This window comes from Mrakia frigida (assembly GCF_051309035.1).
Source record: "Mrakia frigida strain ATCC 22029 unplaced genomic scaffold BDY24scaffold_30, whole genome shotgun sequence".
Classification (NCBI taxonomy): domain Eukaryota; kingdom Fungi; phylum Basidiomycota; class Tremellomycetes; order Cystofilobasidiales; family Mrakiaceae; genus Mrakia; species Mrakia frigida.
In genome coordinates, this window is record NW_027481251.1 from 1 (window position 1) to 26,105 (window position 26,105).

Here is a 26,105-nt window from a genome sequence, read left to right on the forward strand (position 1 = left end):
GAGTAACGGAATCGATCCAGCTCTAGTATCCTCAATCCAGCAGTGAATCTCTCCTGCGCGCAGGCTGAACGAGCTCCACTGAGCTGGGTCGTCAAATTTGATACCCACCATACCTCGACGGTTTTAATCACTTTGGAATGTATTCTAAACGACTCTGAAGAATTCCTGCATTCTGGGTTCGAGTTGGTGTATAGTTACGGAGCAATCGAGGCGCGTCGCCTGAGAGGAAGAGAGAGACCGGGAGGCGAGAGGTTTGGCCCACGCTGCCGTTCAAATTTGATACCCACCATCTCTCGATGGTATCAATCTCGTCAGATTGCATAGTAGACGACTCAGAAGAATTTCCACATGGTGAATTCTAGTTCGTCTATAGTTACGCAGAGATGACTGACTGAGCGCAACGCGTCGCCTGAGAGGGAGAAGGTCGAGATTATCAGAACTTGCAGTGCAAGTCCTCGCGACCATTTCACGCTCACTCCATCAAGTATTATGTCACCTGGAATCGAAGAACTACAATACGACAAACGAAACGAAACCAGGGAAGGGGAGAGCGACGCGTCTCGACGACAGAGTCTAGTTTCCGGTGTTGAGAGCCTTGCACGAGGACTCTTGAGCTGCAGAAACCAACGAGATACAGTCAGTAAAATCACCCGGAAGGAACAGAGATGAAATACGAGAGTGAAGAGAAGGAACGAACCAGCACAACCCGAAACACTCAAACTCCTGTCTCCTCCATTCGCAGCGTTGGAGCAAGCTACGACCCAACACCAAAACAATCAGCACCCTTTTCCCTCTCAAATGCAACATTTTACGAAGGACTCACTGTTCTGCTGGACAGAGCAAGACCTATCGATGGCAGAGTTTGCCGAGTTGAACTGGACTCCTCCGCTCGTGAACTTCCCGTTCCCTGCGGCGGTGACGGCGGGAGCAGCTCCTCCTAGGGCTCCGGTGAAGGTTTGGAGGTTTCCGGTGGCCTGAGGAGAGGGAAGAGGGAGGGAAGAGGTAAGTTTGGGGAGGAAGAGAAGGAGAGGGGAGGAGAAAGGCAAAACGAGACGAACGGCTGCGTTTCCGTTTCCGTTGTTGGCAGCGGCGGCTGGTAGGAAAAGTGAAGTAGTGTATAACGAGTCAGAAACGGGTGGGGTCAGTGAGGAGAGGGTGGAACTTACTAGTAGCGGCTACAAGATGGGAAGAAGAAAGAGTCAGCTCGAGACGCGTCGAAGGTCGGGATCAAAGTTCAAATTCGGACTTACCAGCAGCGGTTGCAGCAGCAGTAGCAGCACCATCCGCGTCCGGGTCCGTGTCAGCCGCGTTGTTGTTGTTGTTGTTGTTGTTGTTGTTGTTGTTGTTGTTGTTGTTGTTGTTGTTGTTGTTGTTTCCTGGAACGAGGGACGAGACTCGAGTCAGTCTCCGTGAACCAATGACGAGGGAGCGGGCTCACCATTGTTGTTGTTGTTGTTGTTTCCAGCGGCTTCGACGGTGAAATAAACTTCGGCGAAAGCAAAGAGTTCCGAGAAGTGAGTACGGGGTGATGGCGTGCAAGGGAGTCAGTCGAAGACGAACCAGCATCGTCCAAGCTGATCGAGTTCAATGCAAACGAGGTCAGCAAAGTAGCAGAGTAGAGAGCAATCAAGAGACGAGATCTCGAACTCACCTTCCATGTTGAGCCACTCCGACGAGAGCAGGTTGGTGGTTACTGCACGGAGAACGAGAAGCAGGGGCGAGGTGAGATTCGGAGAAGACGACGCGACAAGGGGACGAGAAGAGACAAACGCGGCGGAATTGATGGAGGACCTGGGAGAACGAGCAAGTGGAGTCAGCTTTGAGCGGTGTGAGAACTAAGGAGAGAAGAGGGAGCCCACATCTTGTAGAATCCAGCGCTGCGAAAGAACGAACGATGAGACAGTCAGATCATCTGTTCAATCGCACAACTCGGATATCTCTCCCTCCGTCGCACTCACGGCAGTCCACCAGTGACCTCAGCGGAAAGAACTCCGTTCTGGAGTCCAGTCGAAAGAGAAGATGTCAGCAACCTCCACGAAGACGCGTCTTCTTCCATTGACGAGGCGAGTCAAGCACTCACGTTGGCAGCGTCGTTCAAACCCTTGAAGAACGCAAACTTGGTGGTATCGCAGGAGTGGTAGAATCAAGGGAGGTGATCTCCTCGATGACGACGTGCGAGTGACCGATGAGGATACCTGGGGAGAGAGAACAAAGTAAGACGCGTCAGAACGAGAACGACTTCGACCAAGAGAGGACAACGGAGAGGGATGTACCTTGTCCGTTGAGCTGAGCGGGAGCAGCGAAGTAGGTCTTCTGGGCCTGAAAGAGATTGAAGAACCAGGGCGAGAAGGAGGGGGGATCAGCGTCGTTTCTCGCCTGTCTCGAATCCCCTCGTTCGCTCCTTCGGATTGGGAGGAAGAGACCGTACGTTGGTGAACGACCCGGTCTGAAGGTTGACGATGTTCATGGTCATGGTGAAGGTAGTGTCGGCGGTGATGGTGTCTCCGTTCTTGGGGTTCTGTGGAAGAAAAATACAGAGGTCAGTCTCGGTCCGGACGACGCGTCGAGGCGAGGCGAAAAAGATGGACGGGGAAGGAACGCTGGGACGTACCGAGAACTTGCAGGAGGGACTGGACAGAGAGGGAAAATAAGGGAAGATGACGAAGTCGCGGTCAGCGAAGAGAGAACCAAGGGATAGACGAGGGAGGAAGAGGAGTGTCGAGAGAGTGAAGGGAGGTCCTCTCAACTCACGCCTTCGCCTGAGCGATGATGCTACCCATAGGAGTCGGGTTGCACGATCCAGCGATAACCTGAAGACCGTTGGTGAGAGCGAGGTTGGTGGTAGCGCAGCTGAATCGAGGTAGGGAAACGAAGAGAGACGGCCGTCAGTGAAAGCGAGAAGAGTGAGAACGAAAGAGAGGGAGAGAAGTGAGCTCACAAGTTGATGCTGAAAACAAACGACGAGTATAACAAAAAGACGAGCAAAGAAATCAAAGCGAGAGATGAGTCGGTAAGCTGTTTTTGGAGGACGACGGGAGAGAGGAGGCGAGAGAAACGTGGGAGGAGCGAGCTGGCGAAGGGAACGAAGCTCTACGTTCGAGAAAGCTCACAAGTTGTTGGTAGAAGTCAAGGAAGCAACCTGACCGGCGACGGGAGGGTCCTGTCCGTCATCCGCGAGGTTGGACTGGATCTGGGAGGCGTCAAGGGCTGAAGAAAAGGAAGGCAAGGAAGCGGCGAGGGAAAGGGAGGGAGGGAGGGCGGAGTTAAGCTCGATCTGTTCCCGCGACGTTTTCAAGTCTCTTCGCTATTCTCGTTCGTCGCCCTCCCGTGTACATATGGACTCACTCAAAGAGGTCTGAATGTTGTTCCCGTTGTTGTTGTTGTTGTTGTTCTGTCTCTTTACGAAGCTCGACCCCGAGTGAACTCGCGCGGCTGAAACGAAGGAGGAAGCCGGGAGGAGGAGGAGGAACGAGAAGAGCGAGAGGAGCGAGGAGGAAGTGGCGAGCATCTTGAAGGGAGGTTTAAGATGAGATGATGATTAAGAGAGGTAAGAGAGTGAGAGGTAGCTGTCAAAGCCTGAGGGAGGAAGAAGAAAGAGTCGCAGAGGAGGGTCAGCCCAGCCAGCGAAAAGGGAGCGCCTCGAAGGGAACGAAGCTCACTTGTTAACGAGAAATAAAGAGTGAAAGGGAGAGGAGCTGAGCCTGTAGGAGAGGAGGAGAAAGATGGGGAGGGAGAGACGACCGGCGACTACTGTAGAAGAAGGAAGGAGAGAAAGAGGAGGGAGGTGATGGTGGTTTGGAGGGAGAAGAGTGCAAGTCTCCTCCTCTCGGCATCCTCTCGTTTTCTTCTTCGTCGCTCTCTCTCGAGTTTGAAGATCCAAGGGGAGAGAGGGGGGAAGGGAAACGCATGGCAGAAAAGGGGGCGGTCGTTGTTTCAGGGGAAGGAGAGGAGAGGAAGAGGAGAGGAAAGAGGACGAGCTCATCGATCAAATCGACCGAGCTTCGGCTCATCTCGTTTCTCTCCCAACGGCCAGCATCGAACTATAGGAAAACCTTCACATCTCTTGAGCAGGTTTTCTTCCCCTTCCTCTCTCCATCACGTCTTCCAACTTTCGCCTCGCTCGTCCCTCACTCTCGCCATCGCTCTCCTCCTTGGTCGTGAATCGTCGAGCCCTTCCCTTCCGTCTTTGACCTCTTCGACTCTCCCTTCGTGCACCTTCCCTCGCAGCTTGCCGACTCTTGGGAACTCAACCTCTTCATCACATATACACTCTGCTACGGACCGGAAGGACTTTGTTATTTTCGAGGAGGAGTGGGAGAAGGGAGAGCAAGCAACAAGGAAAGGTGAGCTCGACTGTTTGTCTTCGCCCTCTCCCCGTTGTCTCCCTTTTCTTCGCCACGAAGAGATCCAAGGATGTGCCTCGATTAGCCTGATGTGACCTTCTTTATCTTCGGATCAAGATTCACCATCGTATCTTCCCTCGTTCCCCACTTCGCTCTCTCGCTCCCTCCTTTCATCTCGAGCTCAAGCTGCCAACCGGCCTCCTTCCCCTCCTCCTCCTTCGCCTTCTTCGCTCTTCAGCTCTTCCAATCTTCACGTTGCGACCCTTCCACCTTCACCAGCCTATCCTCCCATTCTCACGTCTCAACTCTTCCATCTTTTCGCCCAACTCTCACCCAGAAAATCGGCTGAGCCGTCAAGCGTCGACGGCGTCCTTCAAGTCCAAACTCAAAGCTCTCCTTCTCCCTCGACAGAACCTAGCCTTCACACCCCTTCGACCTACTGTACATGAACCTGATGTAGTCAGCTGATACCCTTTGACACTCTCCATGTTCCTCAACTAAACTTTCATCGGGTTCTCCCCGCCTTACGGTCTCTTTCTCGACCTCTCCTTTTCCCCAAGACGTTCGCCGGCTCTCTCCCCTCCTTTCCCCTCTTCCCAATGCTCGTTTAGAAACGTATGTATATGACGCCCCGACACCTTCACCGCCCAAACACGGTATCAAACCCAAAAGCTAGAGGGCCTACAGATCGAACCCAGATCGCGAAGAGAAAAGAAGCGGTTGAAAGATCTACTCGTCGTCTTCCTCGGAGTTGATGAAATCGCAGTACTCGTAGGACCAGTACCTGGAAAGGAGCGGTGAAAAAAGGAGATATGGTGTCAGTTATAGTGCAAGGGAAGGAGCTCGGGCGCATCGAAAGGCGTGAGGGAGGAGAGGGTCGAGAGGAGACGCGTCGTCGAGAGGAAGACGAAGAACGAGAATGAAGAGATAGACCCACCACTGGTGTCCCATGACCTTGATGGTAAGAGCGGGGGAGATAACCCTGCAGTTCGCAAAGAGTAAACGAAAGGGGCATCGTTAGTCAAAATGAACGAAAGAACTCGTCCCTCGTCCGGTAGCCTGATCTCCCCCATTTTCTCCCCACCATCTCTATAAAGTGAATGAGTGATGTGAATACGCACTCGTCCATCAGATAGAGCAAACGGAAGGAAGGGAACGCGATGGCGACTGTATGAGATCGAAAGAACAGGCCTATTAGCGTTCTGGGTTGGTAAGAAGCGACCACCTCCGAAAGACGAAAACTCACCGAGAACCAAAGCGGGAGTGATGGTCCAGATAAGTTCGATAAGGGTTCCCTATAGTTTCAAATGGAAACGTCGGTCAGTGGAGGACAGACGAAGGAGAGACGCGTCGTCGAGACGCACATGGTTGAGGTACTTGGAAGCGATGGGGTTCTTGCTGACTCGGAATCGGTAAACGATAGCGGCAAGGGCGTAGGTGACTCCGGTAACGATGGCGATAACGAAGTACATGACGGCGTTGTGAAGCTTTTGCGAAAAAGAGGAGGGAGAGAAGGGAGAAAGAGTCAGCGCCGCCGTCGAGAGTGTTTCGTCGTTCGTCTCGTTTCGTTCGAGCTCTCTTTTTCAGACTTCGACAAGAAGGAACTCACCTCAGTAATACCCTCCATGGTAACGGATCCTCCATCCTGGAAGCCGTACTGATAAGGCTCGGGAGCGTCGAGGTGGATCAAACCGAGTCCGGGAAGAGCCTGATCGACGGCGAAGCGAGGACAGATTTGGCCAGGTGGGCGGATGGCGAGTGAGAGGGAAGTAGGTAGTTGAAAGAGAAGAGATGGGAGATCGAAAGGATTTGGTTGGTTGGTTGGCGAAGAGGGAGAGACGGAACGGAGGAGGGAGGGAGGACGTGCGATCAGCTCGACCGCTCATGCGACGATCAAACCTTCTCCATCTCTCAACTCACAGAGTAAGCGATCTGGTTCAACTTGGCCCCAGCGACGGAAGTGGTAGGAGCTCCCTTGAGCAACTGGGAGAGAGCCTGGATCGATTGGAAGAGGGGAGAAGAAGGGTTGAAAACGAGCGTGAGCGAGCAGCGAGAATCGTCCCGAGCGGCCCAGGGAAGGCGAGAGAGCCATCCCTGGTAGAGAAACTGACCTTCTGGTTGACTCGAGCAGTTTGGAGGGAAGCACTGGGAGAGTTGGCAGTGGCGAGGGTCTGAGTCGAATCCAGAGGGAGAGGGAGAGGGAGAGGGAAAGCAGAAGAGGAGGGAGGGACGAAACGGTGAGCTCGGATTCCGCCGACGCTCCTCCGAGATTGAGCTTTGAGAGGACATACCTGGGTTCCAACGAGCTCGATCTGGGCGGCCTGGAGGTTCCTAGAGCTGCTGAGGGACTGTAGTCGTCGGAAAAAGAGGTGAAAACAAGTCAGGGATGGTGAAAAGGAAGACGTTGGAAGACCCAAACCCTCTCCGTTCGATTCGTCCCCTTCCCAGCACACCCTCCCCTGCCATCCCGACCGCCCTCGCATGCTGGGAGACTCAATCCGAAGTGATTCGAGGACCTTTGGTGAAGACGGATGGACGAACCTTGAAAGCAGAAGTGGATCTCAGGTGGGAAGGGGAAGCCGAAGCCTGGAAGGTCGACGACGTCGACGCGAATCGAGCGAACGGAGTGGCGGAGAGGTAGTTGGATCGAGCGAGAGCGGCCAACGAGGTCCCTGGGAGCCTGCGAGCGATGAGAGGAGCGAATGACATCGTAAGGAGGGAAGGGAGGGAAGGGAGGGAGGGAAGGGCGAGATCGTGGTTTGAGGGTCGGAAAGTCGGGCTGGCCTGTTCAAAAGCGACCTTCTGTCCTCTTCTTGTTTTCGCTACAAATCCGCTGCTTTGTTTCAGTTCCCACGAGCCTCGGCGAGCACGGTAGGATACGGTGATGGTAACGGCGAGGGTGCGAGGATGTGATGGTAGGGATGCTGATTCGGAGGAGGTTTGAACGAAAGGCGATGGATGAGGGCGACGACGCGTCGTGAGGACAGAAGAAGGTCTGTGGGAAACCGATGCAGCGTGGAAGGGAGAGGATCCAAGTCGGCATAGATACGAGGTACGTAGAGGAGTACGTAGATTAGACTTGGGAGTATGGGGCAGACGTGAAGAGACAGATAAATCAGGTTCAAATCGAAGTCAGCGCTCTCGTCTTCTCTCCCACTCTCGTTCAGAAACCCTGGCAGCTCATCAGTAACAAATCCTCGGTGTACATCTTCTCCGTAGATATCGACGTTCAACTCGATTCAACTTGAAGAGAAGAGGCCGACGAAGAGTTGCGAGAGGCGACGCGTCTCGGATCGGCCTGCTCGTCGACGGGGGTTCTCGTCGTGAAGTAGGTACAATGTGTACCAGGATCGGGATTCTTGGGCTGGGAGATATATCTTAATGTATCGAGCATCTTCGGCTTTCAACGAGGAACCTGTCGAGGTGTCGGTCGAGAAAGTGCGGAAACTCGATTCGCGACGCGTTTGGTCAACGTGGCTGTGAGATTTTTCTACTTCGAGGAGTTGAGCCTACTAAGCCCTGGAACCCATATGTTGCCTTCGAATCCTCGAGAGCAGAAGTGGGAGGTAGTAAGAGAGTTGTGGTCGAGCTCGTGAACGGGGAAAGTCCAGGAGGAGGGGCTCGGTCTGTGAGTCCATTTTTTTTTTCTCTTCACAAAGCAATCTAGAGGCACTGAAGACCAGTCCGAGCACCGAAAAGATCGTCGTGCTGGAAAAAATTGCAGGGGGACGGAAGAATCGACTTTCGTTCCGAGATTTTTGTTGAGCTTCCACTTTCCTTCCTCCCTTCCCTTCCCTCTCTTTCCCCTCCCAACCTCCACCCGGAAATCGCCTTTTTTTCGACACCCAACCCCTCCTCGTGCCCTATATGCTCCGACTACCGTCCTCCTCTATCCATACATCTCGTTCAACTCGTCCTACTTCCTCCCTTCTGGCCCTTCCTTCCCTCTCCTCCGCCTCCTCCCTTCGATCCTTCACCTCTCGAGCTTCTACCCCTTCCTCTCGCCCTCGCTCTCGACCCTCTTCTCCTCCACCATCTTCCAACTACGGTCTTCAAACTTCTTCTTCCTCCTCCTCTTCAAGACCTTCCTTCTCGTCTTCAAGACACGACGGTCCTCCTCCTCCAAGGCTCTGGAAGCCCCGACAGGAGATCACCTTCTCGCACGGATTCGTCCAGAAGACCTTCACCCCGAGTCCAGCTCGTCAGCCTCCGAAGCAAGCTCCCTACGGTCCAGGTTCAGGAACAGCATCGGATCCGAAAATCTACTTGGCTATCGAGGAGGCTCAACGTCGGATTCAAACGGCCCTTCCCTCCCCTCCTCCCTCTCGACCTGCCCTTTCAGCACCTCCTCCCGTCGCCTTCACGGATCGTCAACCTCCAAAGGACTACCAGTCGGAGCCTATAGATACTCCAGGATTCAGGCCAGCGACTTGTAAGTAGTCAGTTTTCTATAGATTCTGTCCGTCCGAGGCCTCCGTCTCCCTTCCCAAAAAACGTCGAAGCTCACCAACAAAACCCCTTCCGCTTCCCTCAGCCTTCACCTCTGGAGGATCCCTACGAGAGTCCTCTCGAACCGCTACCCTCCCAGGAACTTTACGGCATGCTGCCAAGATCGCTCGATCCGAAGGACCCGTCGTTCGAGGATCCGTTGAAGGAGAAGAGCTTCCACCTGCCGAGTTCGTCAACGACCAGCAGAAGAGGAGAGCCTACCTTCCAACAGCAGCTCAGCCCGTCACCTACGGTCTCGCCAACCAGGATCCCTCCTCGTCCTCGCATACTCGTTTCCAAAGGAGGAGCAGCCACGACGGCGACGAGAACAGGAAGGATTCCAACTCGGTTTGGGGAGCAGAAGGAGCCCTCGACGACGCGGAGAAGTCAGCTTGGAACGAGACCGCCTCCCTTCGAAACTCAGACATTTCCGTCTCGGTGGACGGCTTCAGCGCCTCGGATCTCGATCCTGAAACCCTCGCTTCCCTCAACACCAGGAAGAACGACCCACCGCCCTTCTTCCCTTCCCCTCAACCTTACTCCTCCGGATTCAACTTCGCTCCCATCCCTGGCGACGTGATCCCTTCCTCGGTCGTCCCAGCCAACAGAATCGTCCCCAACTTCGATCCTCTCTCGTGGGCCAAGCTTCCAGAACCGGCCGAGGTCCAGCAGGTCGCTCCTCTCGTCAGTCCCAAGGCCGTCGAGCTCCCGAAGATCGCACTCTCGGAGTGGAGAGGAGACGAGGAAGCGAGGGTCAAAGGCTCGAGACAGACGGCTGCGAACCTTCCTTTCGTATCCAAGAAGCGGAAGGGAGACCCTACACCCGTGCCGAGAAAACTCAAGGAGATACCTCACCCGAGCATCACCCTCGGCTCCTCGTCCTCGTCCAACCTCGTCGGCTCTCCCTCCCCCTCCTCCTCCTCGTCCAACACCCCAGCACAAACCTTCGACCCCAACGATCCCTACAACCGCTACCCCGAGGTCTCCTCTGACGAACCGTCCTCCTCCTCAGCCGCTCCCTACGTCTCAGCCGATCCTCTCCTCCAGCCCTGGAGCTACGACGCGCCTCTCCCTCCCTCTCAAACCCCTCCTCCTCCTCCAGCACCACCTCGCATCATCTACCCAGGAGCTCCTCGTAACAACTCGGTCACCCTCCCCGCGTGGTCCCTCCGGAAAGCAGCTCATCTCAAGCAGGCAGCGATCCTCAACGGCGACGGCACGACGCATTGGAAGCCGACGTACAAAGTCTCGAGGGAGAAGATGAACGAGATGAGAGCTCTCGCGAAGCAGGATCCCCAGAAGTACAACATGAGGACGCTCAGCGAAGGGTTCGGGCTGAATCCTGAGGCTGTGAGGAGGATCCTCAAGTCGAAGTGGCAGGAGAAGGACGATTGGGAGTGGGACGTGGACGGAGGGGAGTTGGAGGAGGGAGGATCGTCGAAAGAAGGGAACTCGTTGGCGGAGGATCTCCTGACGATGGCGATGAACGGAGAGGCAGGGTTCGAGATGGGGTTGAACGGTGGAGGGAAGGAGGATCGAAGGCGAGGTGGGAGGAACAAGCTGAGCGAGGACGATCCGTTCGGGGACATCGACGAGGTGGACGAGTCCGGTTGGTTCATGGCGGGTGGGAAGGAGTTTGAGGCGGACGCTGAGGCGACGGCGATCAAGTTGGAGAAGAAGATGTTTGGCGGGGAGGAAGCAGGACCCTTCTCGGCGAAGAGGCAACCGACGACGGTTCGAAGGAAGAGGTTGTTGACCAAGCCGGGAAACACTCCCTTCGGACGGTCGAGCGCACCACCAACACCAACTCCCTCAGAGGCTTCCACTACCCCTCCTCCCTTCGTCTCCTCCCCTCCTCGTCCTCGCCACGACGCTCGAGTCAACAACCTTTCCCCTTGGATCGTCAACTCTCCTTCCTCTCCTTCCTCCTCCTCTTCCCCCGCCTCTCCAACCAGCACCACCACCCCTCCCTCCTCTTCCAAACCTACCCTCCTTCAAACCGTTCCCACCTCCTCCACCGTTCCCTCCCCCGACGCTCGTCAAGTTTTCGAAACCAAAGCAGCCGCCGCTCGCTCCACGGTCGAACGAGCGCGTCGGATCCTCTCTGAACGACGAGCAGCCAAATCGAACGAGCTCCGCGTCTTCGCGCCTTCTCCTTCCGCTATCCCTTCGTCCTCGTCCTTCTCGGATCCAACGACGCTCTGGAACCGAGCGAGTCCTCCTCACGCGGATTCGGTCAGCGTCGTCGGGAGGGACCGGCCCTCGTACTCGTCGTCGTCGTTGTCGTCGTCGAGGGTGAAGAGTTCGAGCGGGAGTGGGGACTTCGGGTTTGGAGGTGCAAGGGGGGAGAGGCCGAAACCCAGGTGGGAGAAGAGGGAGAACGCGGGAGGGGCGTGGGGGAGCTCGACGCCCAAGAGCGGGAAGGGAAAGGGAGAGGACAAGCCTAAGAGGGATGTGGATTCGTTGTTTGGGTAGATTAGATAGTTTGTTGGCTGGATGTTTTCCTTTTCTTTTTTTGCTTTTGATGGGAACTGCTCGGATAGACTAGAGGAGAGGCGGAAAGGGAGGGGACGCGGTCGCGAAGAGATGAAAGCCAGAATACAGAGAGAACTGGTTGAGATCAGTAGAGAAGAAAAACGTCGCCTCCCAATAGAAGTGAAGCGAAGAAGGGAGGAAAAGGCTGTACGGCAGCCTGAGTCCGACGCGAAGGAGGAGGAGGCAGCCGACTCGCTTCGAGCTTCATGAAGTTGGCGAGCTTCCCTTTCGACGTTCTGTTCTTGAAACCACGACATTCCACCTTAGCGTCTTCCTCTATACATTCCCTTATCAATCGTCCTCGATCGGTGAGTTCTGATTTTCAACGTTGATTGAGAAAGACGACGAGGAAAGGAGAACCGAGAGCTGACCTTCGTTGAGCTTTCCTTCCTTCCCTCCTTCCTTCTCGACCTCCTTCTCTTCAGCTCTTCGAAAAAGACCTCCTCTCTTTACTCGCTCAGCATTACCCCAGCCTCTTCCTATATCTCTCCCTCGTCAACTCCCTCTCCCTCTCGAACGCTCAAAACCAGCTTGATCCGATGAGCTCTCGCTCGAACCCGACGACGAGGGAGGACGAGGATTCAGACGAACCCCTCTTCGACCCGGAAGCAGAATGGGGAGGTTCAGGATCAACTAGGAATCGGGATAGTACGCGAGTACACGAGCGGAGGTGGTGGAGAAAACCTCATCCTTACTTGTGAGTCTCAGTCGGAAGTCGAGCTCAACGGTCTCCTTCCTTCCCTCCGAGATCCTTTTGCATTCGTCGGCCGTTAACGACTTTTGACTTGTTGATTTCATTAGACTTCTCGTAATCTCTTCGGGGCAAGCTCTTTCGGTTGGACTGGTCATCGCACCCAAGGGAGATCTAGGGAACCAGATCCTTTGGTGAGCTCAACCGTTTCGTCGTTCTCTCCTTCGGAAGCTGATCTTTTCTCGTCTCATTTGACCTTGGTTATCAACAGTCTATCCTATCCACCTCCCCCTCTCGAGCTTGATTCTACAGCTCCTCTTTCTTCCTCCTCCTTCTCCGTATCCTCTCCTCAACTCGACAACGACGACGACGACGCGTTCACTCCTTACCTCGCCTTGAGGAGTCCACAGCATCTCGATACTCACGCTTCAATATCCAACGATACCGTAGAGCTCGGTGGAGTGCTACTCGATAAGGTTCGATGTCGTACCGACCCGACAGTCCAGTCGAAGCTCGCCCTCTTCTCGACGGGTTCGTCCCTCTCTTCCCTCGCCTCTCCCTCTCTTTCGAGCTCGAAGCTGACCTTTTCCCGTTATCCTTCGCAGTCGTGAGCATCCTAGGAGGAGGTTTGGCTTCCCTGACGACCGGTTGGTGGGGGACGAGGAGCGATCGGGTGGGAAGAACGACGGTGATGGGCTACGCGATGGGAGGGCTGATTTTCTCGTGAGTGCAGGTTCTTCGTGATCGAACGAACGTAGCTGATTGTTTCATTTCTTTTTACAGGGACATCGTCTTCCTCGTCGTCGCTCGATGGCCAGGCATCTTCTCCTTCTGGTTGCTCGTTCTCGTGAGTCGTCTCGTAATCTCGCATCGACCTTCGACTGATCTTCCTCTCCCTTTCGATCTCAGGGCCCTGTCGTCGATGGTCTCCTCGGAGGAGCTCCAACTCTCGGAGCCGTCAACATGGCCTACATCTCAGACTCAACACCCGACGGATCCAGAGCAGGCATCTTCTCCCTCTTCATGGGTCTCATGATGCTCGGGATCGTCCGTCCCAGTCTTCTCTCCTTCTCCTCGCCCTCCAATTCTTCCACTGACCTCTTCGATTCTTCGTTTCTCAGGGCATCGGTCCCGTCCTCGGAACGTGGTTCATCACCCTCAACTCCAACAACATCCTCTCGGTCTTCTACCTCTCCACCCTCCTCCACATCAGCATGCTCGTCCTCGTCTTCCTTCTCCCCGAATCCCTCTCTTCGGAAACCCGCTCGGCTCTCATTCAAGCTCAGGATCGACTGGCTGCGCAGGAGGAAGCGAGGGACGAGGCGGAACGGGTCTGGGAGAGGGAGGAGTCGAGACCTCATCCGAGGAGCGGAGGAGGAGCAGGAGGGTTGGAGGAGATGCTGAGGAGGCTGGTGGGAAGGAAGGGGTGGGGAGTGGTGAGGAGAACGGCGAGGAGTAGTGTGCAGTTCTTGAGTCCGTTGAAGGTGTTCTTGCCTAGTGCGAGGGAGGAGACGACGTGGACGGGAGGGAGGAGTTGGAACTTGACGTACCTGGCTGCTGCTCAAGGAGCGATTCTGTTAATGATGGGATCGTATCCGTTCTACTTCCAGTAAGTGGTTGGAGGTTTCAGTGAGCTTGAAGGGAGGGTTTGGGAGGAGCGAGGACGGGAGACGCGTCGTGGCCGAACGTCGCTGACCTTCGTTTGTTCTTCCTTCCTCCACCCCATAGATACATCCAACTTCAGTTCGCCTGGGGATTTGAGAAAATTGGACCTTTGCTCACTCTGAGCGGGGGCATTCGAGCAATCCATCTCCTCGTCGTCCTTCCTGGTGAGTCGGTTTGGAACGCGTCGGAGCTTTTTTGCGTTCGCTTCTTCTCGTCGACTTACGCCAACCATCCCTCTTCCCCTCCACCTCCCTTCCCTTCTCTTCCGTCCCCTCAGCCATCATCCGAATCTACAAACCCAAACCAGCTCTCAAAGTCCTCGACGACGACGACGCGCCTTCCCACGACCCCGGAGAGTCTCGCTTCGACCTCAAGATCATCAAGGTCTCCCTCCTGATTGACATCATCTCGTACATTGGAATCCTAGCGTCCCAGTCGTCGGCGCAGTTCGTGATCGCCTCGACGCTGGCGACGCTCGGAGGAGGGGCGGGACCTGCTGTGAGTTTTCGTTCGACTTCGAGGAAGGACTTCGTTGGAACTGCTCGACGTCGCTGACCATCCTTCTTTTTTTCTCTTGTTTCAGATCAGCTCCATCGGACTCGAGCTAGCTGGCTCGACAAATGCTGGGAAGTTCTTCTCTGGTGAACTTTGCCCTCTCTTTCGTCTCGTCTCGTTCGTCTCGTTTCGTCGCACCGTCCTGACGCCCATCCTCTCTCTTCGTTCATTCGCTCTAGCCATGGCCGTCCTCCAATCCGTCGGATCTGTCATTGGACGTGAGTTCTTTGTCCCTCTCTTAATCCTCCTCTTCCCACCTCGACGCGTTCGCTGACTCTCTTCCCCTCTCCCGCCCTTCCTTTTCCCTTCCTTTCCCTCAATCGCCCGCCCACCCTCCCTCAATCCAACCCATCTTTAACAGTCGCGCTCTACGGCACCATCTACACCCTCACCACGTCCTTCTTCCCAAAAACTATCTTCCTCCTCTCCCTCACCATCATCTCCTTCTCACTCTTCTCCTTTTCCCAAATCCAACTCGCTAGGCCGCCACCCAGCTCTCTGGAGGAGCAATCGTTCTTGCTGGCTGAGTCAGACGATGGGAGGTTGGGAGGTGGGGTGAGCGAGGAGGGGGGGGGAAGGGGGGAGGGAGAGGAGGAGTTGATGATGGGAGGGGATTGAGATGGAGAAGGGTGGGTCAAATCCGAGCTGATGCTATGTTTGTTCGTCCAGTGTCTTTTGAGGACCGATTTTGAGTGCTCGGTATCGCTGCAACGTCGATCGCGCCGGAGAGTTGTGTGCACGAGCGCGTCGTGACGCTTCTTTTCTTTCCCTTCTCTCCCAACGAGCATAAAGTCGGCATTGATCACCGTAAAGAGTTGATAAATTATAAAGGTCTACCAGAATACCAAAAGAAATGAGAAGGACGAGCAAACCCTCATACGCAGCGTCCCTTCTCCAACCTGAACCCGCGTCGACAAGCTGAAACGACGCATCGTCCTTCAGCGCACGTCGTTCCTCCCAGACGAACACCAGGTAGAGCGGAGCAATCAATTCCGAGTCCACTGTTGGAAGAAAGAGAGCGGTCAGCTCGTTGAACGAAAGAGACGGAGAGGGGATAAGACGCGACTGACGTTGAACGACAACCTCCGCACGACTGGTGAAAGAAGAAGAACCGAGTCAGTAACGCCTTCTTCGAAAGGTCAAGTATCGAACTCACCTCCAGCTCCGTATGAACGTCTAAGCACTCGTACCCTCCATCTCGAGCAAAGCCAACCGGACAGGGAGTAAGGTCTGCTGGACAGAGAGCATGATCTCGAGCGATCTTCTCCCTCCTCTCCATGAGAAGCCTCTCTCGACGACGAGTAGGAGCCAAAGAGGCCGATATTCCTCCGAAGCAAGTCACTGAAGAGAGATGGAAGCGAAGCAAAATCAGCGTCTCGTTGATTCGTGCTGAACCGGACGGCCGTCGAAAGACTGACTCACAAGCGTCGAGTCGTTGCCCAGAAGCACAGACACCACATCGGTTGTTCGGAGCATCACACACTGAATTATAATGAAAGGGGATGCAAGAAGTTAGTGGGATGAAGCAACGAAGTGGAGGTGAAGGGATTCGGGCTCACCTTGGACGCCTGCGAACGAAAAAGCAAAAGAGGAGCCGGTTTAGTGATAGATAATCAAAAATAGCAACTGTAGGAAGGATAGGTTACCTGCGTCATCGTAGCAAGCCTGCTCGAAGAGATACAGAGAGAAAGGGGGGGAAGAAAGCGAAAACGACTCAGCTCGAAACGACGCGTCGTTTTCTCTTTTCTCGTTTGCGCTTCACGCTCACCCTCGTGTTGCAGGGAACCCCACATCGATATTCGGAGTTGCCGGAAGCGTTCAAGCAGATGCTCCCGACAGCTGTGCAGGGCGTAGGAGCGAGTCCGGCTGAGGAAGAAGGTCCGAAAGCGTCCAGTTCAGCGAGGGACAAGAACGAACGAAGAAGAGAAATCGACAGAAGAAGGGGATGGGTGAGACTCGAAGCGCATCGCTTACCGTTGAGAGTGGAAACAAGCCTACAGTTTGCGCTTGACGCTTGACAACCCTGGGAAAGGTCGAGGAAGGAAACGACGCGTCGTCGGTTTCGCCGTTGAAGTGCAACAAACCTCCAACGCTGTTCTGCAACTAACCGTAGAAAGAGGACAAGAAAACCCTGTGCAAGTTCCAACTCCGGTATCATAGGTTCCTCCCAGTCTGGTGCAGCTGAGCTGGGCGGCAGTTACACCACCGATTCGCTGACACAACACTGGATTGAAAACGGTAGGTCCTCCTCCCGAGCTCATCGCTGTGACGTATCCGAATCCTGGTGGACAGAGAGCGGGAGGTTCGACACAAGACGAGGATAAAGTCAAGGTTCGTCCTCCGGTCTGGGTGATGACTGTCGTTCGTCTACAGAAATGGAGAAGAGAAGGATCGGAAAACGCTGAGTTCGGAACGCTTGAAATTTACAGCAGGAGAGGAGGGAAGAAAAGAGAAGTAAAGGAAGGTAAACTTACGTGCTCGAGTAAGTGAACGAAAGGCAGCGAGTGTAGGATGGATCCGAGAAAAACAGAGTGGGGCCTGAGCACTGTGGATCAAAAAAGAAGACTTCAGGTTTTCGCGTTTTGCTTTTGAAAGGCACGTAGCCCATAACTGGAGCAGAAGAACTCACTCCTCCAAACCCTTCTCGTATCCAGGCGACAGTTGAAGTTCCACAGACGTTGATGGTGGTGGTGAACTCGGTGATGGTTTGCGCAAACGAGGGCGCGAGGAGAATGAGGAGGGAAAGGAGGGGGAGAATTGGACGCATGACTGCTAGAAGGGCTGGATACGCAGGAGGCTTCGAAGTAAAGGTGTGGGAGAAGGAGAGCTGTTGGAAGAGTGGATCTAGTTGGAGAGAAGGAAGAGGTTTGATCGGGAGGGAGCAAAGGGGAGAAGCTGTCCCTCTTCAGCTCTTCTTCCTCGGCCACAAGGACAATTAGCCTCGACTGGTTCTTTGGTCTCCGATAATTTCAAGGGAAGGGGCAGTTGATTTCCTTCCAAGCTCAGGGAGGGAAGAACAGAACCACGGGCAGGCAGTTTCGGTCGCGTCGACCAGTTCGAGGGCGAAGAAGGCGTTCGTTCCTCCTCGCATAATCGCTTCAAACTACTGCTGGATGAGAGAACCATCTTGAAAAGGTATGGACAGCTCTATGAGATCACTCCCAAGCCGAAACTATCGATCAAGTAGAAGCGAGAGGCGTTTTGAAAGACCTTCCGACGTCCGGCGGGACGCCCTCGATCGCTTCCGAGACTGACTTCGACTCGCTCCTGTTCCCAAGAAGACCCGCCAAAGATCGAGATGTGTCTGTGGAACTGAGCAAGAGAGGAGTGGGGGCGATCAGCTGAACTTCTTGAAGAAGAAAAACGAACCGTTGCGACAAGTCCTCTGTGAGTCTCTAGCGGTGACTGACGGCAGTTCGAAAGGTCTTCCCCTCTATCCTCTTCAAAGCGAAGAGAAGAGGATGGAGGAGAAGACTTTGACATCCGAAGTCGATTGAGAGAGTTGAAAGCGAAGGGATCCTCGTCGTCGAAGGAGACAATGTTGAGGGAGAGGTCGAGAGTAGGACCCATCCGTGTTGCTGGAGAGGAAAAAGGGGTGAAAAAAGCTCAAATGAGGAGTACAGATGTTCAGGGAGGATGCTAGGCTAATGAGCGAAGATCGATCGAAGGATGAGGACGACGAAGAGTCAAGAAGAAGGAAGGAGGGAGAGAGGTCGAGCTCACCGTCTTTCCTTCCTTCCCCTCGTCCCTCTCCTGCCCTTCAGGGAGCTCTATCGCAAGCAAATTCCACGCAAGCGAACCCTTTAGAGCAGCCCTTCCGTCCTAACCCCGTCATATCAGACTCCTGAGCTGCATTCCATCCGTCGTCCTGCTCTCCGTTCTCCTTCCGTTCTGAGTCCTCCCAAGCTCAGCCCGTTCCTGATCGCCTCATCACTTTCCGTCGAGACTCACAGCGAAGATGGGGACGCCAGACCTAATAGAAAGTCAAGGAAAAGGCTGTCTTGGATTCTTTCTAGATATTCGAGAAAGGGAGTGCTGGGGAGTGCTGACGGTTGAAGGTGAAAAGAAGGAAGGACGAGCTCAACCTCTTCAATCTTCAAACGAACACTCTCTCGCCCCTTCTTTCCTCATAGACCTTCAAGATGGCCGCGCGGCTCTCCACGGAGGTCTTAGAAAGGATCATCTTCTACTCCTTCAACCGAGATCAACTCCTCCATACTTGCAACGGTTACTACTAGGTCATCGTCGCAACCGACTTCGCCTGGACCCTACGATCTGAGGCCCTCCGTCCACTTTGTCTCCTTCCGGAATAGTCTAGCTGGTTAGAGAGGTGTTCGAATCCCTCAGAGATAAAGCTCTTTTTGGACGTGGTCGCTTCAATACTCCCGAGGACGCCTTCACGCTCTTCACTCCCACTCGAGGCTCAACCTCCCTCCTCATAAAAAATGCTGATCGTCTCTTCATTTCCTCTTTCGTCCCTCAGGCCTCAGGAGGGAAGAGCACTCGTCGCGGTGGGAGATCGGCGACTCGGATCTGATCCGTTCGTTTGGGAGATCTCGATGCTTCTTACAGACTTTCGCCTGTGCTTTTCCTTCCACAGGAACGTCCGCTACTGTATAGACTGCTGAAGCACGACCGACAGCGAGGATCGCTTCGGCTTCCGAGGGAGTGAGTTTGGGTCGGTTTCTCTGCTCGACGCGTCGGCCTTCCCCTTGGTCCTTCCTTCCTTCGTTCGTCCCTCTTCCCTGTTCTTCCTCAAAAAGCAGTACGACGGACTCATCTGAGCTTCGTCGTCGTTGAGATTGACCCTCTCGTCTTCAGTTGACTCGACTCGCCTTCGTCCAGGAACTCGTCGTCGACGTTGAGGAACAGGAGGAGGTTGAAGAGGGCGTTGGTTGATCTGGTGAGGAGGCTGTATGGGGGTAGGGAGGGAAGGAGATATGAATATGGAAGGGAATAGAGTTCGGCGTTGTTCGTTGGGAGAAAGAAGAGTGGCAGGCGAAAGAAAGGAGAGAGGAGAGAGGTCTCGTCGTTGTTGTTGTCTTTTGATTTCACTCCTAGATTTTCTTCCTTCTGCATCGAATCGAGGTAGCAATAGAGGGCCACGTTTACTTCTCTCATCAGCTCACATCTATCTTATGCATCGGAAAATCTTCCGTTCTGCTGCAGCTTGGACCGAAGGGAGGACTTGACTCGTGAGCTTCGACCTCTTCTCCTTCCAACGACCAGCATCCCCCTGTCAACTCTTCCACCTTCCACCTCCTACTCCACTCCCACCTTCAGCAGCTTCTCACTCCTCTATCCTTGCCGATCTCATCTTCCGACTCTCGTCTCTATCGCTCGGATCGAATGGAAAGCAGCACCAGCTCGGCTCCTCCTCCGATGGGTCCGCCTCTGAACCTCGAGCTCACCCAGAAGGGGTTGGGTCCGTTCGTGCTGGGTGAGTGGTCGTTTCTTGGGGGGTCTGTTGGGCTGCGGATTTATATAGAGAGTGAGAGAAGGGGCGTCAGGATCGTATAGGGAGACGAGGGAGGGAGGTCGACGAAGGGAAGGAGGGAAGACGACGGTTGAGCTCGCACGCCCGTTGAGGGTCGTTTCTCTCCTCTTGGAGGAGAGTTTGAGCTCTGACGAGCATTGCTATCTAGACGGATAGAGCTTCCGATGGAGTCTGTAGAGTTGTCGATTTCATCTAGACTTGAGGCAGATTCGTCCGCTCTCCTCCGTCCCTCCTCCGAGTTGAGCTGACTCGGATCGTTCTTCTTTCGATCTCAGGCTCTACTCTGTTTACCGTTCTCGACTACCTCCGAACGTCAGGCAAAGATTCTTTTCCTTGGGTTCAGATCAAGTTTGATCCCGAGGTGAGGATCGAATCTCGGTCCCTCGTGTCCTCGACTCTTGAGCTCACCTCTCTTTTCTTTTCTTTTCTTACCCAGTCCCCCTCCACCTCTCCGATCCACCTCGCCCTCCTTCCTCTCCCTGGAACGTTACTCATCTTCCCTTCTCCTTCCCAACGACTCCGTCAAATCCACATCCTCGCTCTTCCTTCGCCGAATCTGACGTTGCTCTACTCGACGCACGTCCTCGCTTCCCCGTTTAAACCGTTGACGAGAGGAGACGTGAATCGAGTGTTTGGACCGACGTTCGATGGAGGAGAGAGTGGAGAGGTTTGGTACCCCGGTTTGGGCTTCGGGTTCGACGAGCAAGCGAGTCCGAACGGAGGAGGGAGGAATCAGCGAGTGAGAAGCGTTCATATCTGTCAGAAGGAGGAGATCGGGACTGAAGGGGAGGTGGTTTTCGAAGGGAGACGGAAGGTGGTACAGGGAGAGGGGTTGGTGAAGGTTGTTATCCAGGTTCGTTCGAGCACGTCTCTCGTCGTTCGTTCGTCTTTCACGACGCGTCGTCCTCTAACCCTCTCTCCCTGAATCTCCCGTTCCAATCCAACCACTCATCCCTCCCCCATCAGCTCCCCCGTCTCTCCCTCCAACTCCACTTTGCTTCCTCCCCACCTCTCACCATCACCCTCAACGAAACAACCGTCTCCGACCTCCTCGCTGAACTCGGGCCGCCCAATCGGACGTTCTACAAGGAGGATACGAGGATGAGCATCCATTCGGAGGAGGCTGGTGGCGATTCTAAGGAGGAGGAGGAGGGATCTTGTGAGTCTGAGGGTTTAAGTTTCGAAGAGGGAGGGGTGAAGAGCTCGTCGAAACTGATCTCTCCCGCTTCGCTTTCGCCGTTTGTTCGTTTCGTTCGTTCTGCAGACTTCCAGAATTACTTCCAGTACGGAATGGATTTCCTGATCTCGGGGAGATCGCATAAGGTTTACAAGATCATCATGCATTCGAACTTGGTGAGTCCGAACGAGTTTCCTTCTCGTCTCGTCGTCGTTGAGCTCGAACTCAAACTGATCCCTCCACTCTTTCTTCTTCCCCCCTCCTTTGTCCTGCGAACTACGCTCAGCCCGGAGCCATTCAATTTGGACGATACGAACGCTGTCCTTGGGAGTTCGAGGGAGACGTCGACGAACGCTCAGGTCCGATCCTTTCTCTCTCTCTCCATCCCCCCTGGAGCTCGTCCTTTCCTCAACTGACCCCCTTTTCCTTCTTCTCCTTGATTTTACTGTAGATCCTCCCTCACCACCACTCTCTGTTACAACCAAAGTACGTCCACTCAGCTCCCCGTCTTGCCTCCCCTCCTCTTCGAAAGCCTTCCTCACTCTCTCCCTTGTTTTGGACTTTTTCGTTCTCAGGCCTCCCTCCTCCTCGCTTCCCTCTCCACTCCTGCCGCACCTTCGAACTCATCCTCAAACTGGCCCACCAGCGTCCTCAAAGCTCTCAGCACTCCCCACCCAGCCAACCCGTCCTCCCTCCCCCTCCCAACGTCGCCTTCGCCATCGCCTTCTCCTCCGCCTGGGACGTCGGAGAAGAAGAAGAAGAAGGATTCGAAAAGGGAGGCGCAGCCGACGACTGTTCCTGCGTCGTTACCAGTTCCAGCAGCAGCACCGTCGAGGAGAGGACGCGACGGAGGGTTCGAACCCGAACGCATGAAGGGCATGGTCCTCGATCGAGCAGGAGAAGGGTGGGGGAAGGGGGTCGTTTTGGAGAGTACCAGTGAGTCTACCTCTCCTCGGATACTACCCTGGGTTGCGAGGGAGAGGGGAAGGGAGGAGGAAAGGAGAGCTGACCGACGGGTTTGGGTTGGTTGATGGACGCAGAACTGATTGCTGTGACGGAACATCTGGCGTTTGAGGTGCTGGGAGGGAACGAAGGGAAGAACGGCGGGGGGGATGTGGAGAGTGTGGTGCTTTTTTGAGAGTGGGGAGAAGAAGGGACGCGGCAGGGTTGGTTGGTTTCAACTCGTTTCGTTTCGAGTCTCCCCCGTCGAGTCGTGCTGACTCTATCCTCCCCTTCTTTACCAAATTGTTTCGATCTTGGTAGCACTCTCGATTCCTTTTCAAGTTCGCTTAGATACGCGTCACTACCGGAGCTTGAGGTCGTCAGCAGCCGATTCTCGACAGCGTTCCCTCCCTTCTCGTTTGCTTTCTGTCCCTTTCGTTTTCGTACAGAATCATCATCATCAACGAAGTCCGTTACGAAACCGATAACTATACTATGTACAACGAGAATGAAACCTAACAAGCTGCTTCGAGCTGCTACCGAAAGAAAAACGAAACGAAGGCTCAAGGACCTCGCTCATCGACGCGTCTCGTGCTCTGCTTCCAAGCCATAGCTCGCTTTGTACCGCGAGCGGTCCCTCTTTCTTACTTCCTTCACGGCAGATGCCAAAGTGCCCATCTAAAAGCCAAAGCAAGACGCAAGACGAATCAGCCTCGTCGCGCACCGGAGTTGTTTCTTGCTCGACTCTCCCATTTCGATCTCTCCTTGCTCGAAGGGATCGGAAAGGGTCTGGAAGGAAGTAGAAATCATCAAGGTCATCGTTAAGTACACCAGCTGTCGACCGTTACACAAAGGTCTCGAGAAGAGCAGAGAAGAGAGTCTGCGGTTCGAGGCGAAGGGAGAGACGAGGTCAGTTCAGTTTGTCCTTCGACTTCGAGTTCTCCGTTCAGAGACGCAGGTAGTGCCACTCACCATTCCCCAAGCAGAGTACAGCTTTCCGGTTCCCTCCTCCTCCTTGATGGTTCGGAAGGCGTTCTGAAATGGCGAAGACAGGAAGAAGGACGACGTCAGCGAAAGAAGACGACGGGCTCGAGTTGACGCGCTCAGACTCACGACCAGTCCAGTGTAGGGCTTCTCGTCACCTCGAAGAGAGATGACAGACTCCTCGGACGAGGGAGCAACGGTCTCGACCTTCTCCTGAGTCGTGCTGGGGAGGGAGGGAGATCCGTTCTGCTTCTGGATAGAAAGACGAACGACGACCACGGAGAGAGGGCAGCTGTTCAATCAAGATCGAAGGAGATCGAGTCAGCAATCTGAAGATCCAACTAGTGAGACGTCCGATTCAAGATTGGACTCACAGAATGTAGGTCGAAAGAGCCTGGAAAGCAGCGAATCCGACGATCCACAAACCTCCTCCCTCGCGTTGCGTCTCGAGAAGTTGGACAGCAACGAGAGCTTTCAGTCCGTTGACGACTACAGTGCTCCAGACAGCCTGAAGAGAGTTTCGAAAGAGATGAAGAACGTGATCAGGTTCGAGTTGCGACGCGAAGAGCAACCTGGATTTAGGAACCTTGAGGAAAACAGCAGCAAGCAGACCAGGAGCCTTGTAGAGTGCGAGGGGAGAAGATCTCTCGTAGGGAGTGAGAACGACTCGAGCGGCTTTGAGAGGAGAGGTAGGGACTTTTCCAGGGTGGGCGACAGATCTGGACGAGAGGGGAGAGGGATCAGTTCCGAGCTCACCAAACGAGGGAGAAAAAACTGAGCTCACCGGTTGATGAAGACCGTAAAAGGCAGGGTGAGGATAGTAGTGGCGATAGAGATAAGAGTGAGCCTGAAAAATGAAAGAGCAGAAGCAAGGAAAGGTCAGGAAACGAAGGGGTCGAAGGGAGGAGGAGAGGAAGGAGAACTGACCGCAAAGCAGCTCGTCCGACGACCTGTTGGTAAGTGGTGGGAGCCGAGGCAACAGACCACCTCATGATCATTCCAGCGACGGCGGGGATGATGAGGTTGGAGGTGAGATACGGCCAAAGACCTGACGAGCGGTAGGAAGGAAGGAGGTCGGGAAGGTGTGAGCTCGACCATCTTTCCTCTCCTTCCCCTCGCCACTCCCTCCAGCTAGGAGCGTTCGAGTTTCGAAGAAGACACTTCATATAGATACTCACCTCTGTGCAGTCCAGCCCAGCCCTCCTTGTTCTTTACGAGTCGAATCATGCTGAAGATGGAGGTTGGACGAGTGGGAGGGACGGCTTTGGCAGCGTCGACTTTCACTTCGTTGGTTTGAACGACCCGGACGAGAGGGGAGTAGTGAGCTTGAAGTCGAACGACAGATCCTAGGACGGGCTTAAAGCGAGAGCGGGACGGTGGGTGTCAGCTTTACGCGGCAGGAAAGAGGAGGAGGGAGGAGGAGGAAGGAGGGAAGAGCTCACCGTAGCGACCTCTGAGACCAGACCGAACGAAACGAAAGCGACGAGAGCAGGAAGGACGATATCCGAAGTGTAGGTGAAGTCCTTCTGAAGAGGAGGACTGTTATAGTTCCCGTTGAAAGTAGCAGGTTGAGCCATCGTCGACTGTTTGAGGAAAGAAGGAAGAGGCTCAAATCGACTCCTCCTGGCCTGTTCTTCCCGATGCTTCCTTCTTTTTGACTCTCAACGACCAGCAACCCGTTTCTAGGAAGAGTCACGAAGGCACGTGCTCGCAAGGATCTGTATTCAGATTACTGTGGTGAGTTTAAATCGAAAGGATTAGAAGCAGCAGATGGGTTGAGCTTCGAAGGAAGGCAGGGGAGGGAGAGCTGTTGAAGAGCTCAGGGAGGGAGGAAGGGAAATGGGCGAGAGAGCATCAAGATCGAGATCATGAATGGAGACGTTTACGAGAATGGTGATGGACTCTCAAGAGCGTGCTTTTGAGAACTCTACTTCCGATTTGGGGGTCCAGGGGCAGAAGGAAAAGGGTGGGAGGGAGAGCTCGTGAGCTCGACCTCTCCTTCCTTCCTCCTTTCTCTTCGTCCTTGTTTCGACCTTCACTCAGCAACCTTGCCTCTCTTTGAACTTCTAGAATCTTCGGCTGACCTGTTCTACATTCATCTTCATATGGACTCTCCCAAGCAACATATATTGTAATCGCTTCTTGCTTGACGTCCGACTCTCCCTCGAGCACTCCCTCGGCGACGTGGCTCCCTTCGCTTTCAAGCTTTCCTCGACAAGGTCAAACCTTTCTCCTCTGTACCCTTATATCTACTTCGAAGACGATGGAAGGGAAGACCTGCTCAGATTCCGTTCGCGACTGCCAGCAACCGGAGACGGGCCTGGCGAGTTCGTCTCGATCTTTCGTCCTTCTCCTCGCTGGGTTCTACTCAATATGAGAACTGATAGATCACCCCATTTCTCTCTTGATCATCTCGCAGAAACAGGTCCTTCCTCTGCAGGAGCTTCCTCGGAATCAGAGTGGAGTCCAGGTCTCGGAAGCGATCGAGGGGAGCCTTCGGAAGGTCTTTCTCGTCGCTCCTACCCGGTTGATCCTTCTTGAGACTGACTGGGACGCTGGACGTTCCCCGATGATATGTGCTTCAGCTTATAGGGTTTCAATCGAGTCTGCGAGGAGGAACGAACGCTCCCTTCTTGTCTGGCCGACGCGCCTTCCCTGCCGCCCGTCTCCCTCTGCTCAGCTTAGGAGGGAATCGGACCTTCCTTCAACCCTCATCTTCCCAAGCGATTTCTCCAAGGAGAAACGAGCCGAGGTTCACCCTCCTTTGGCGAGGAATGAAGAGCTCGTCTTGTCCCATTTTCTGACTTCAACCGCTTCCTCTTTTCTGACTACGGTGAACCACTCTTCCAGCAGGTATCTCTCTCTCGCGCCACACTTTGAGGCTCCCCTATCGTCCCCTTCCAGCAGCCATGCGCCCAGCCCTCCTCCTCCTTTCCCTCCTCGCCGTCCTTGCACCCTCCTTTGCTCAAAGCACCGACTTCATCAACACGGTCACCGTTTGTGGAACCTCAACTTTCGCTTGGATACGAAACGGGTTTGGAGGAGTGCGTTTTCCTTGTCCATTAGTCTATGCCACGTCTCTTGCCGAAGACTGAGCCTTCCTCTCACATCGGTTCGCAGTGCGCCGACCCCGATATCTTTGTTGACCCATCTTTCACCCGCTGTCCTTCGTTCACTTACCTCTATTTGTAAGTTTAATTCTATACTTCTTCTCTTCTCCCTGGGTTC

At 54.4% G+C, this 26,105-nt stretch overlaps 8 protein-coding genes across 8 annotated transcripts; 4 read left to right on the top strand and 4 right to left on the bottom strand.

Moving 5' to 3' along the window:
- Positions 1 to 200: 200 nt before the first annotated feature.
- On the bottom strand, positions 201 to 3,938 carry BDY24DRAFT_443684 (uncharacterized protein). The gene is made up of 20 exons (XM_076644789.1): positions 3,660 to 3,938; positions 3,346 to 3,576; positions 3,111 to 3,207; positions 2,939 to 2,947; positions 2,752 to 2,850; positions 2,612 to 2,630; positions 2,429 to 2,518; positions 2,274 to 2,319; positions 2,101 to 2,195; positions 1,959 to 1,996; positions 1,860 to 1,877; positions 1,771 to 1,791; positions 1,652 to 1,693; positions 1,561 to 1,574; positions 1,439 to 1,486; positions 1,251 to 1,376; positions 1,167 to 1,175; positions 824 to 1,093; positions 698 to 754; positions 201 to 614 (listed from the first exon to the last, which is right to left on the bottom strand). Exons 2-20 carry the CDS (start codon positions 3,506 to 3,508, stop codon positions 574 to 576), a joined length of 1,302 nt encoding a protein of 433 aa, XP_076493909.1. The 5' UTR covers positions 3,509 to 3,576; positions 3,660 to 3,938; the 3' UTR covers positions 201 to 573.
- A 1,005-nt stretch (positions 3,939 to 4,943) lies between these two features.
- BDY24DRAFT_398360 (cytochrome C oxidase subunit II, transmembrane domain-containing protein) lies at positions 4,944 to 6,907 on the bottom strand. Its single transcript, XM_076641679.1, has 9 exons — positions 6,635 to 6,907; positions 6,455 to 6,514; positions 6,264 to 6,338; positions 5,953 to 6,051; positions 5,708 to 5,830; positions 5,590 to 5,638; positions 5,465 to 5,510; positions 5,281 to 5,325; positions 4,944 to 5,127 (listed from the first exon to the last, which is right to left on the bottom strand). Exons 1-9 carry the CDS (start codon positions 6,824 to 6,826, stop codon positions 5,073 to 5,075), a joined length of 744 nt encoding a protein of 247 aa, XP_076493910.1. The 5' UTR covers positions 6,827 to 6,907; the 3' UTR covers positions 4,944 to 5,072.
- Positions 6,908 to 8,863: 1,956 nt separating this feature from the next.
- On the top strand, positions 8,864 to 9,751 carry BDY24DRAFT_167250 (uncharacterized protein). Its single transcript, XM_076636217.1, has one exon. It carries the CDS (start codon positions 8,944 to 8,946, stop codon positions 9,409 to 9,411), a length of 468 nt encoding a protein of 155 aa, XP_076493911.1. The 5' UTR covers positions 8,864 to 8,943; the 3' UTR covers positions 9,412 to 9,751.
- A 307-nt stretch (positions 9,752 to 10,058) lies between these two features.
- Positions 10,059 to 10,223, top strand: BDY24DRAFT_332100 (uncharacterized protein; the record flags this gene model as incomplete). The annotated part of the gene is made up of 1 exon (XM_076637133.1): positions 10,059 to 10,223. A coding segment is annotated over one exon (165 nt), but the record flags the coding sequence as incomplete, so codon positions are not given.
- A 1,682-nt stretch (positions 10,224 to 11,905) lies between these two features.
- BDY24DRAFT_417603 (major facilitator superfamily domain-containing protein) lies at positions 11,906 to 14,969 on the top strand (the record flags this gene model as incomplete). The annotated part of the gene is made up of 13 exons (XM_076643739.1): positions 11,906 to 12,063; positions 12,168 to 12,251; positions 12,329 to 12,588; positions 12,663 to 12,780; positions 12,841 to 12,904; positions 12,967 to 13,104; positions 13,179 to 13,666; positions 13,786 to 13,886; positions 14,000 to 14,220; positions 14,306 to 14,363; positions 14,457 to 14,495; positions 14,639 to 14,832; positions 14,958 to 14,969. 13 exons carry the CDS (start codon positions 11,906 to 11,908, stop codon positions 14,967 to 14,969), a joined length of 1,935 nt encoding a protein of 644 aa, XP_076493913.1.
- Positions 14,970 to 15,151: 182 nt separating this feature from the next.
- BDY24DRAFT_417604 (uncharacterized protein) lies at positions 15,152 to 17,044 on the bottom strand (the record flags this gene model as incomplete). The annotated part of the gene is made up of 11 exons (XM_076643740.1): positions 15,152 to 15,278; positions 15,348 to 15,370; positions 15,434 to 15,618; positions 15,700 to 15,759; positions 15,837 to 15,845; positions 15,924 to 15,942; positions 16,046 to 16,143; positions 16,252 to 16,300; positions 16,386 to 16,644; positions 16,752 to 16,822; positions 16,907 to 17,044. The coding sequence occupies 11 exons, from the start codon at positions 17,042 to 17,044 to the stop codon at positions 15,152 to 15,154; spliced, it is 1,038 nt and encodes a 345-aa protein (XP_076493914.1).
- A 2,458-nt stretch (positions 17,045 to 19,502) lies between these two features.
- Positions 19,503 to 22,407, top strand: BDY24DRAFT_398378 (uncharacterized protein). The gene is made up of 10 exons (XM_076641680.1): positions 19,503 to 19,717; positions 20,050 to 20,135; positions 20,211 to 20,627; positions 20,741 to 20,933; positions 21,039 to 21,127; positions 21,238 to 21,310; positions 21,403 to 21,437; positions 21,527 to 21,887; positions 21,992 to 22,117; positions 22,215 to 22,407. The coding sequence occupies exons 1-9, from the start codon at positions 19,627 to 19,629 to the stop codon at positions 22,087 to 22,089; spliced, it is 1,443 nt and encodes a 480-aa protein (XP_076493915.1). The 5' UTR covers positions 19,503 to 19,626; the 3' UTR covers positions 22,090 to 22,117; positions 22,215 to 22,407.
- A 70-nt stretch (positions 22,408 to 22,477) lies between these two features.
- BDY24DRAFT_398382 (uncharacterized protein) lies at positions 22,478 to 24,470 on the bottom strand. Its single transcript, XM_076641681.1, has 9 exons — positions 24,320 to 24,470; positions 24,056 to 24,233; positions 23,805 to 23,925; positions 23,662 to 23,724; positions 23,464 to 23,596; positions 23,252 to 23,385; positions 23,007 to 23,169; positions 22,866 to 22,928; positions 22,478 to 22,773 (listed from the first exon to the last, which is right to left on the bottom strand). The coding sequence occupies exons 1-9, from the start codon at positions 24,452 to 24,454 to the stop codon at positions 22,738 to 22,740; spliced, it is 1,026 nt and encodes a 341-aa protein (XP_076493916.1). The 5' UTR covers positions 24,455 to 24,470; the 3' UTR covers positions 22,478 to 22,737.
- Between the last annotated feature and the right edge of the window lie 1,635 nt (positions 24,471 to 26,105).

What these genes read in the sequence shown, in the direction of transcription:
- BDY24DRAFT_443684 (XM_076644789.1), bottom strand. Translation starts at nt 3,508, where the DNA reads ATGCTCGCCACTTCCTCCTCGCTCCTCTCGCTCTTCTCGTTCCTCCTC. An exon ending in TTGCTCTGTCCAGCAGAACA is followed by an intron (nt 755 to 823) that starts GTGAGTCCTTCG and finishes GTTGGGTCGTAG; the next exon opens with CTTGCTCCAACGCTGCGAAT. An exon ending in GAGTGTTTCGGGTTGTGCTG is followed by an intron (nt 615 to 697) that starts GTTCGTTCCTTC and finishes TGGTTTCTGCAG; the next exon opens with CTCAAGAGTCCTCGTGCAAG.
- BDY24DRAFT_398360 (XM_076641679.1), bottom strand. Translation starts at nt 6,826, where the DNA reads ATGCGAGGGCGGTCGGGATGGCAGGGGAGGGTGTGCTGGGAAGGGGAC. An exon ending in CTGCTCGAGTCAACCAGAAG is followed by an intron (nt 6,339 to 6,454) that starts GTCAGTTTCTCT and finishes CAATCGATCCAG; the next exon opens with GCTCTCTCCCAGTTGCTCAA. An exon ending in AAGGTCATGGGACACCAGTG is followed by an intron (nt 5,128 to 5,280) that starts GTGGGTCTATCT and finishes GCTCCTTTCCAG; the next exon opens with GTACTGGTCCTACGAGTACT.
- BDY24DRAFT_167250 (XM_076636217.1), top strand. Translation starts at nt 8,944, where the DNA reads ATGCTGCCAAGATCGCTCGATCCGAAGGACCCGTCGTTCGAGGATCCG.
- BDY24DRAFT_398378 (XM_076641680.1), top strand. Translation starts at nt 19,627, where the DNA reads ATGGAAAGCAGCACCAGCTCGGCTCCTCCTCCGATGGGTCCGCCTCTG. An exon ending in TGGTGAAGGTTGTTATCCAG is followed by an intron (nt 20,628 to 20,740) that starts GTTCGTTCGAGC and finishes CTCCCCCATCAG; the next exon opens with CTCCCCCGTCTCTCCCTCCA. An exon ending in GGTCGTTTTGGAGAGTACCA is followed by an intron (nt 21,888 to 21,991) that starts GTGAGTCTACCT and finishes TGATGGACGCAG; the next exon opens with AACTGATTGCTGTGACGGAA.
- BDY24DRAFT_398382 (XM_076641681.1), bottom strand. Translation starts at nt 24,454, where the DNA reads ATGGCTCAACCTGCTACTTTCAACGGGAACTATAACAGTCCTCCTCTT. An exon ending in TTTACGGTCTTCATCAACCG is followed by an intron (nt 23,597 to 23,661) that starts GTGAGCTCAGTT and finishes CCTCTCGTCCAG; the next exon opens with ATCTGTCGCCCACCCTGGAA. An exon ending in GCTCTTTCGACCTACATTCT is followed by an intron (nt 23,170 to 23,251) that starts GTGAGTCCAATC and finishes TTGATTGAACAG; the next exon opens with CTGCCCTCTCTCCGTGGTCG.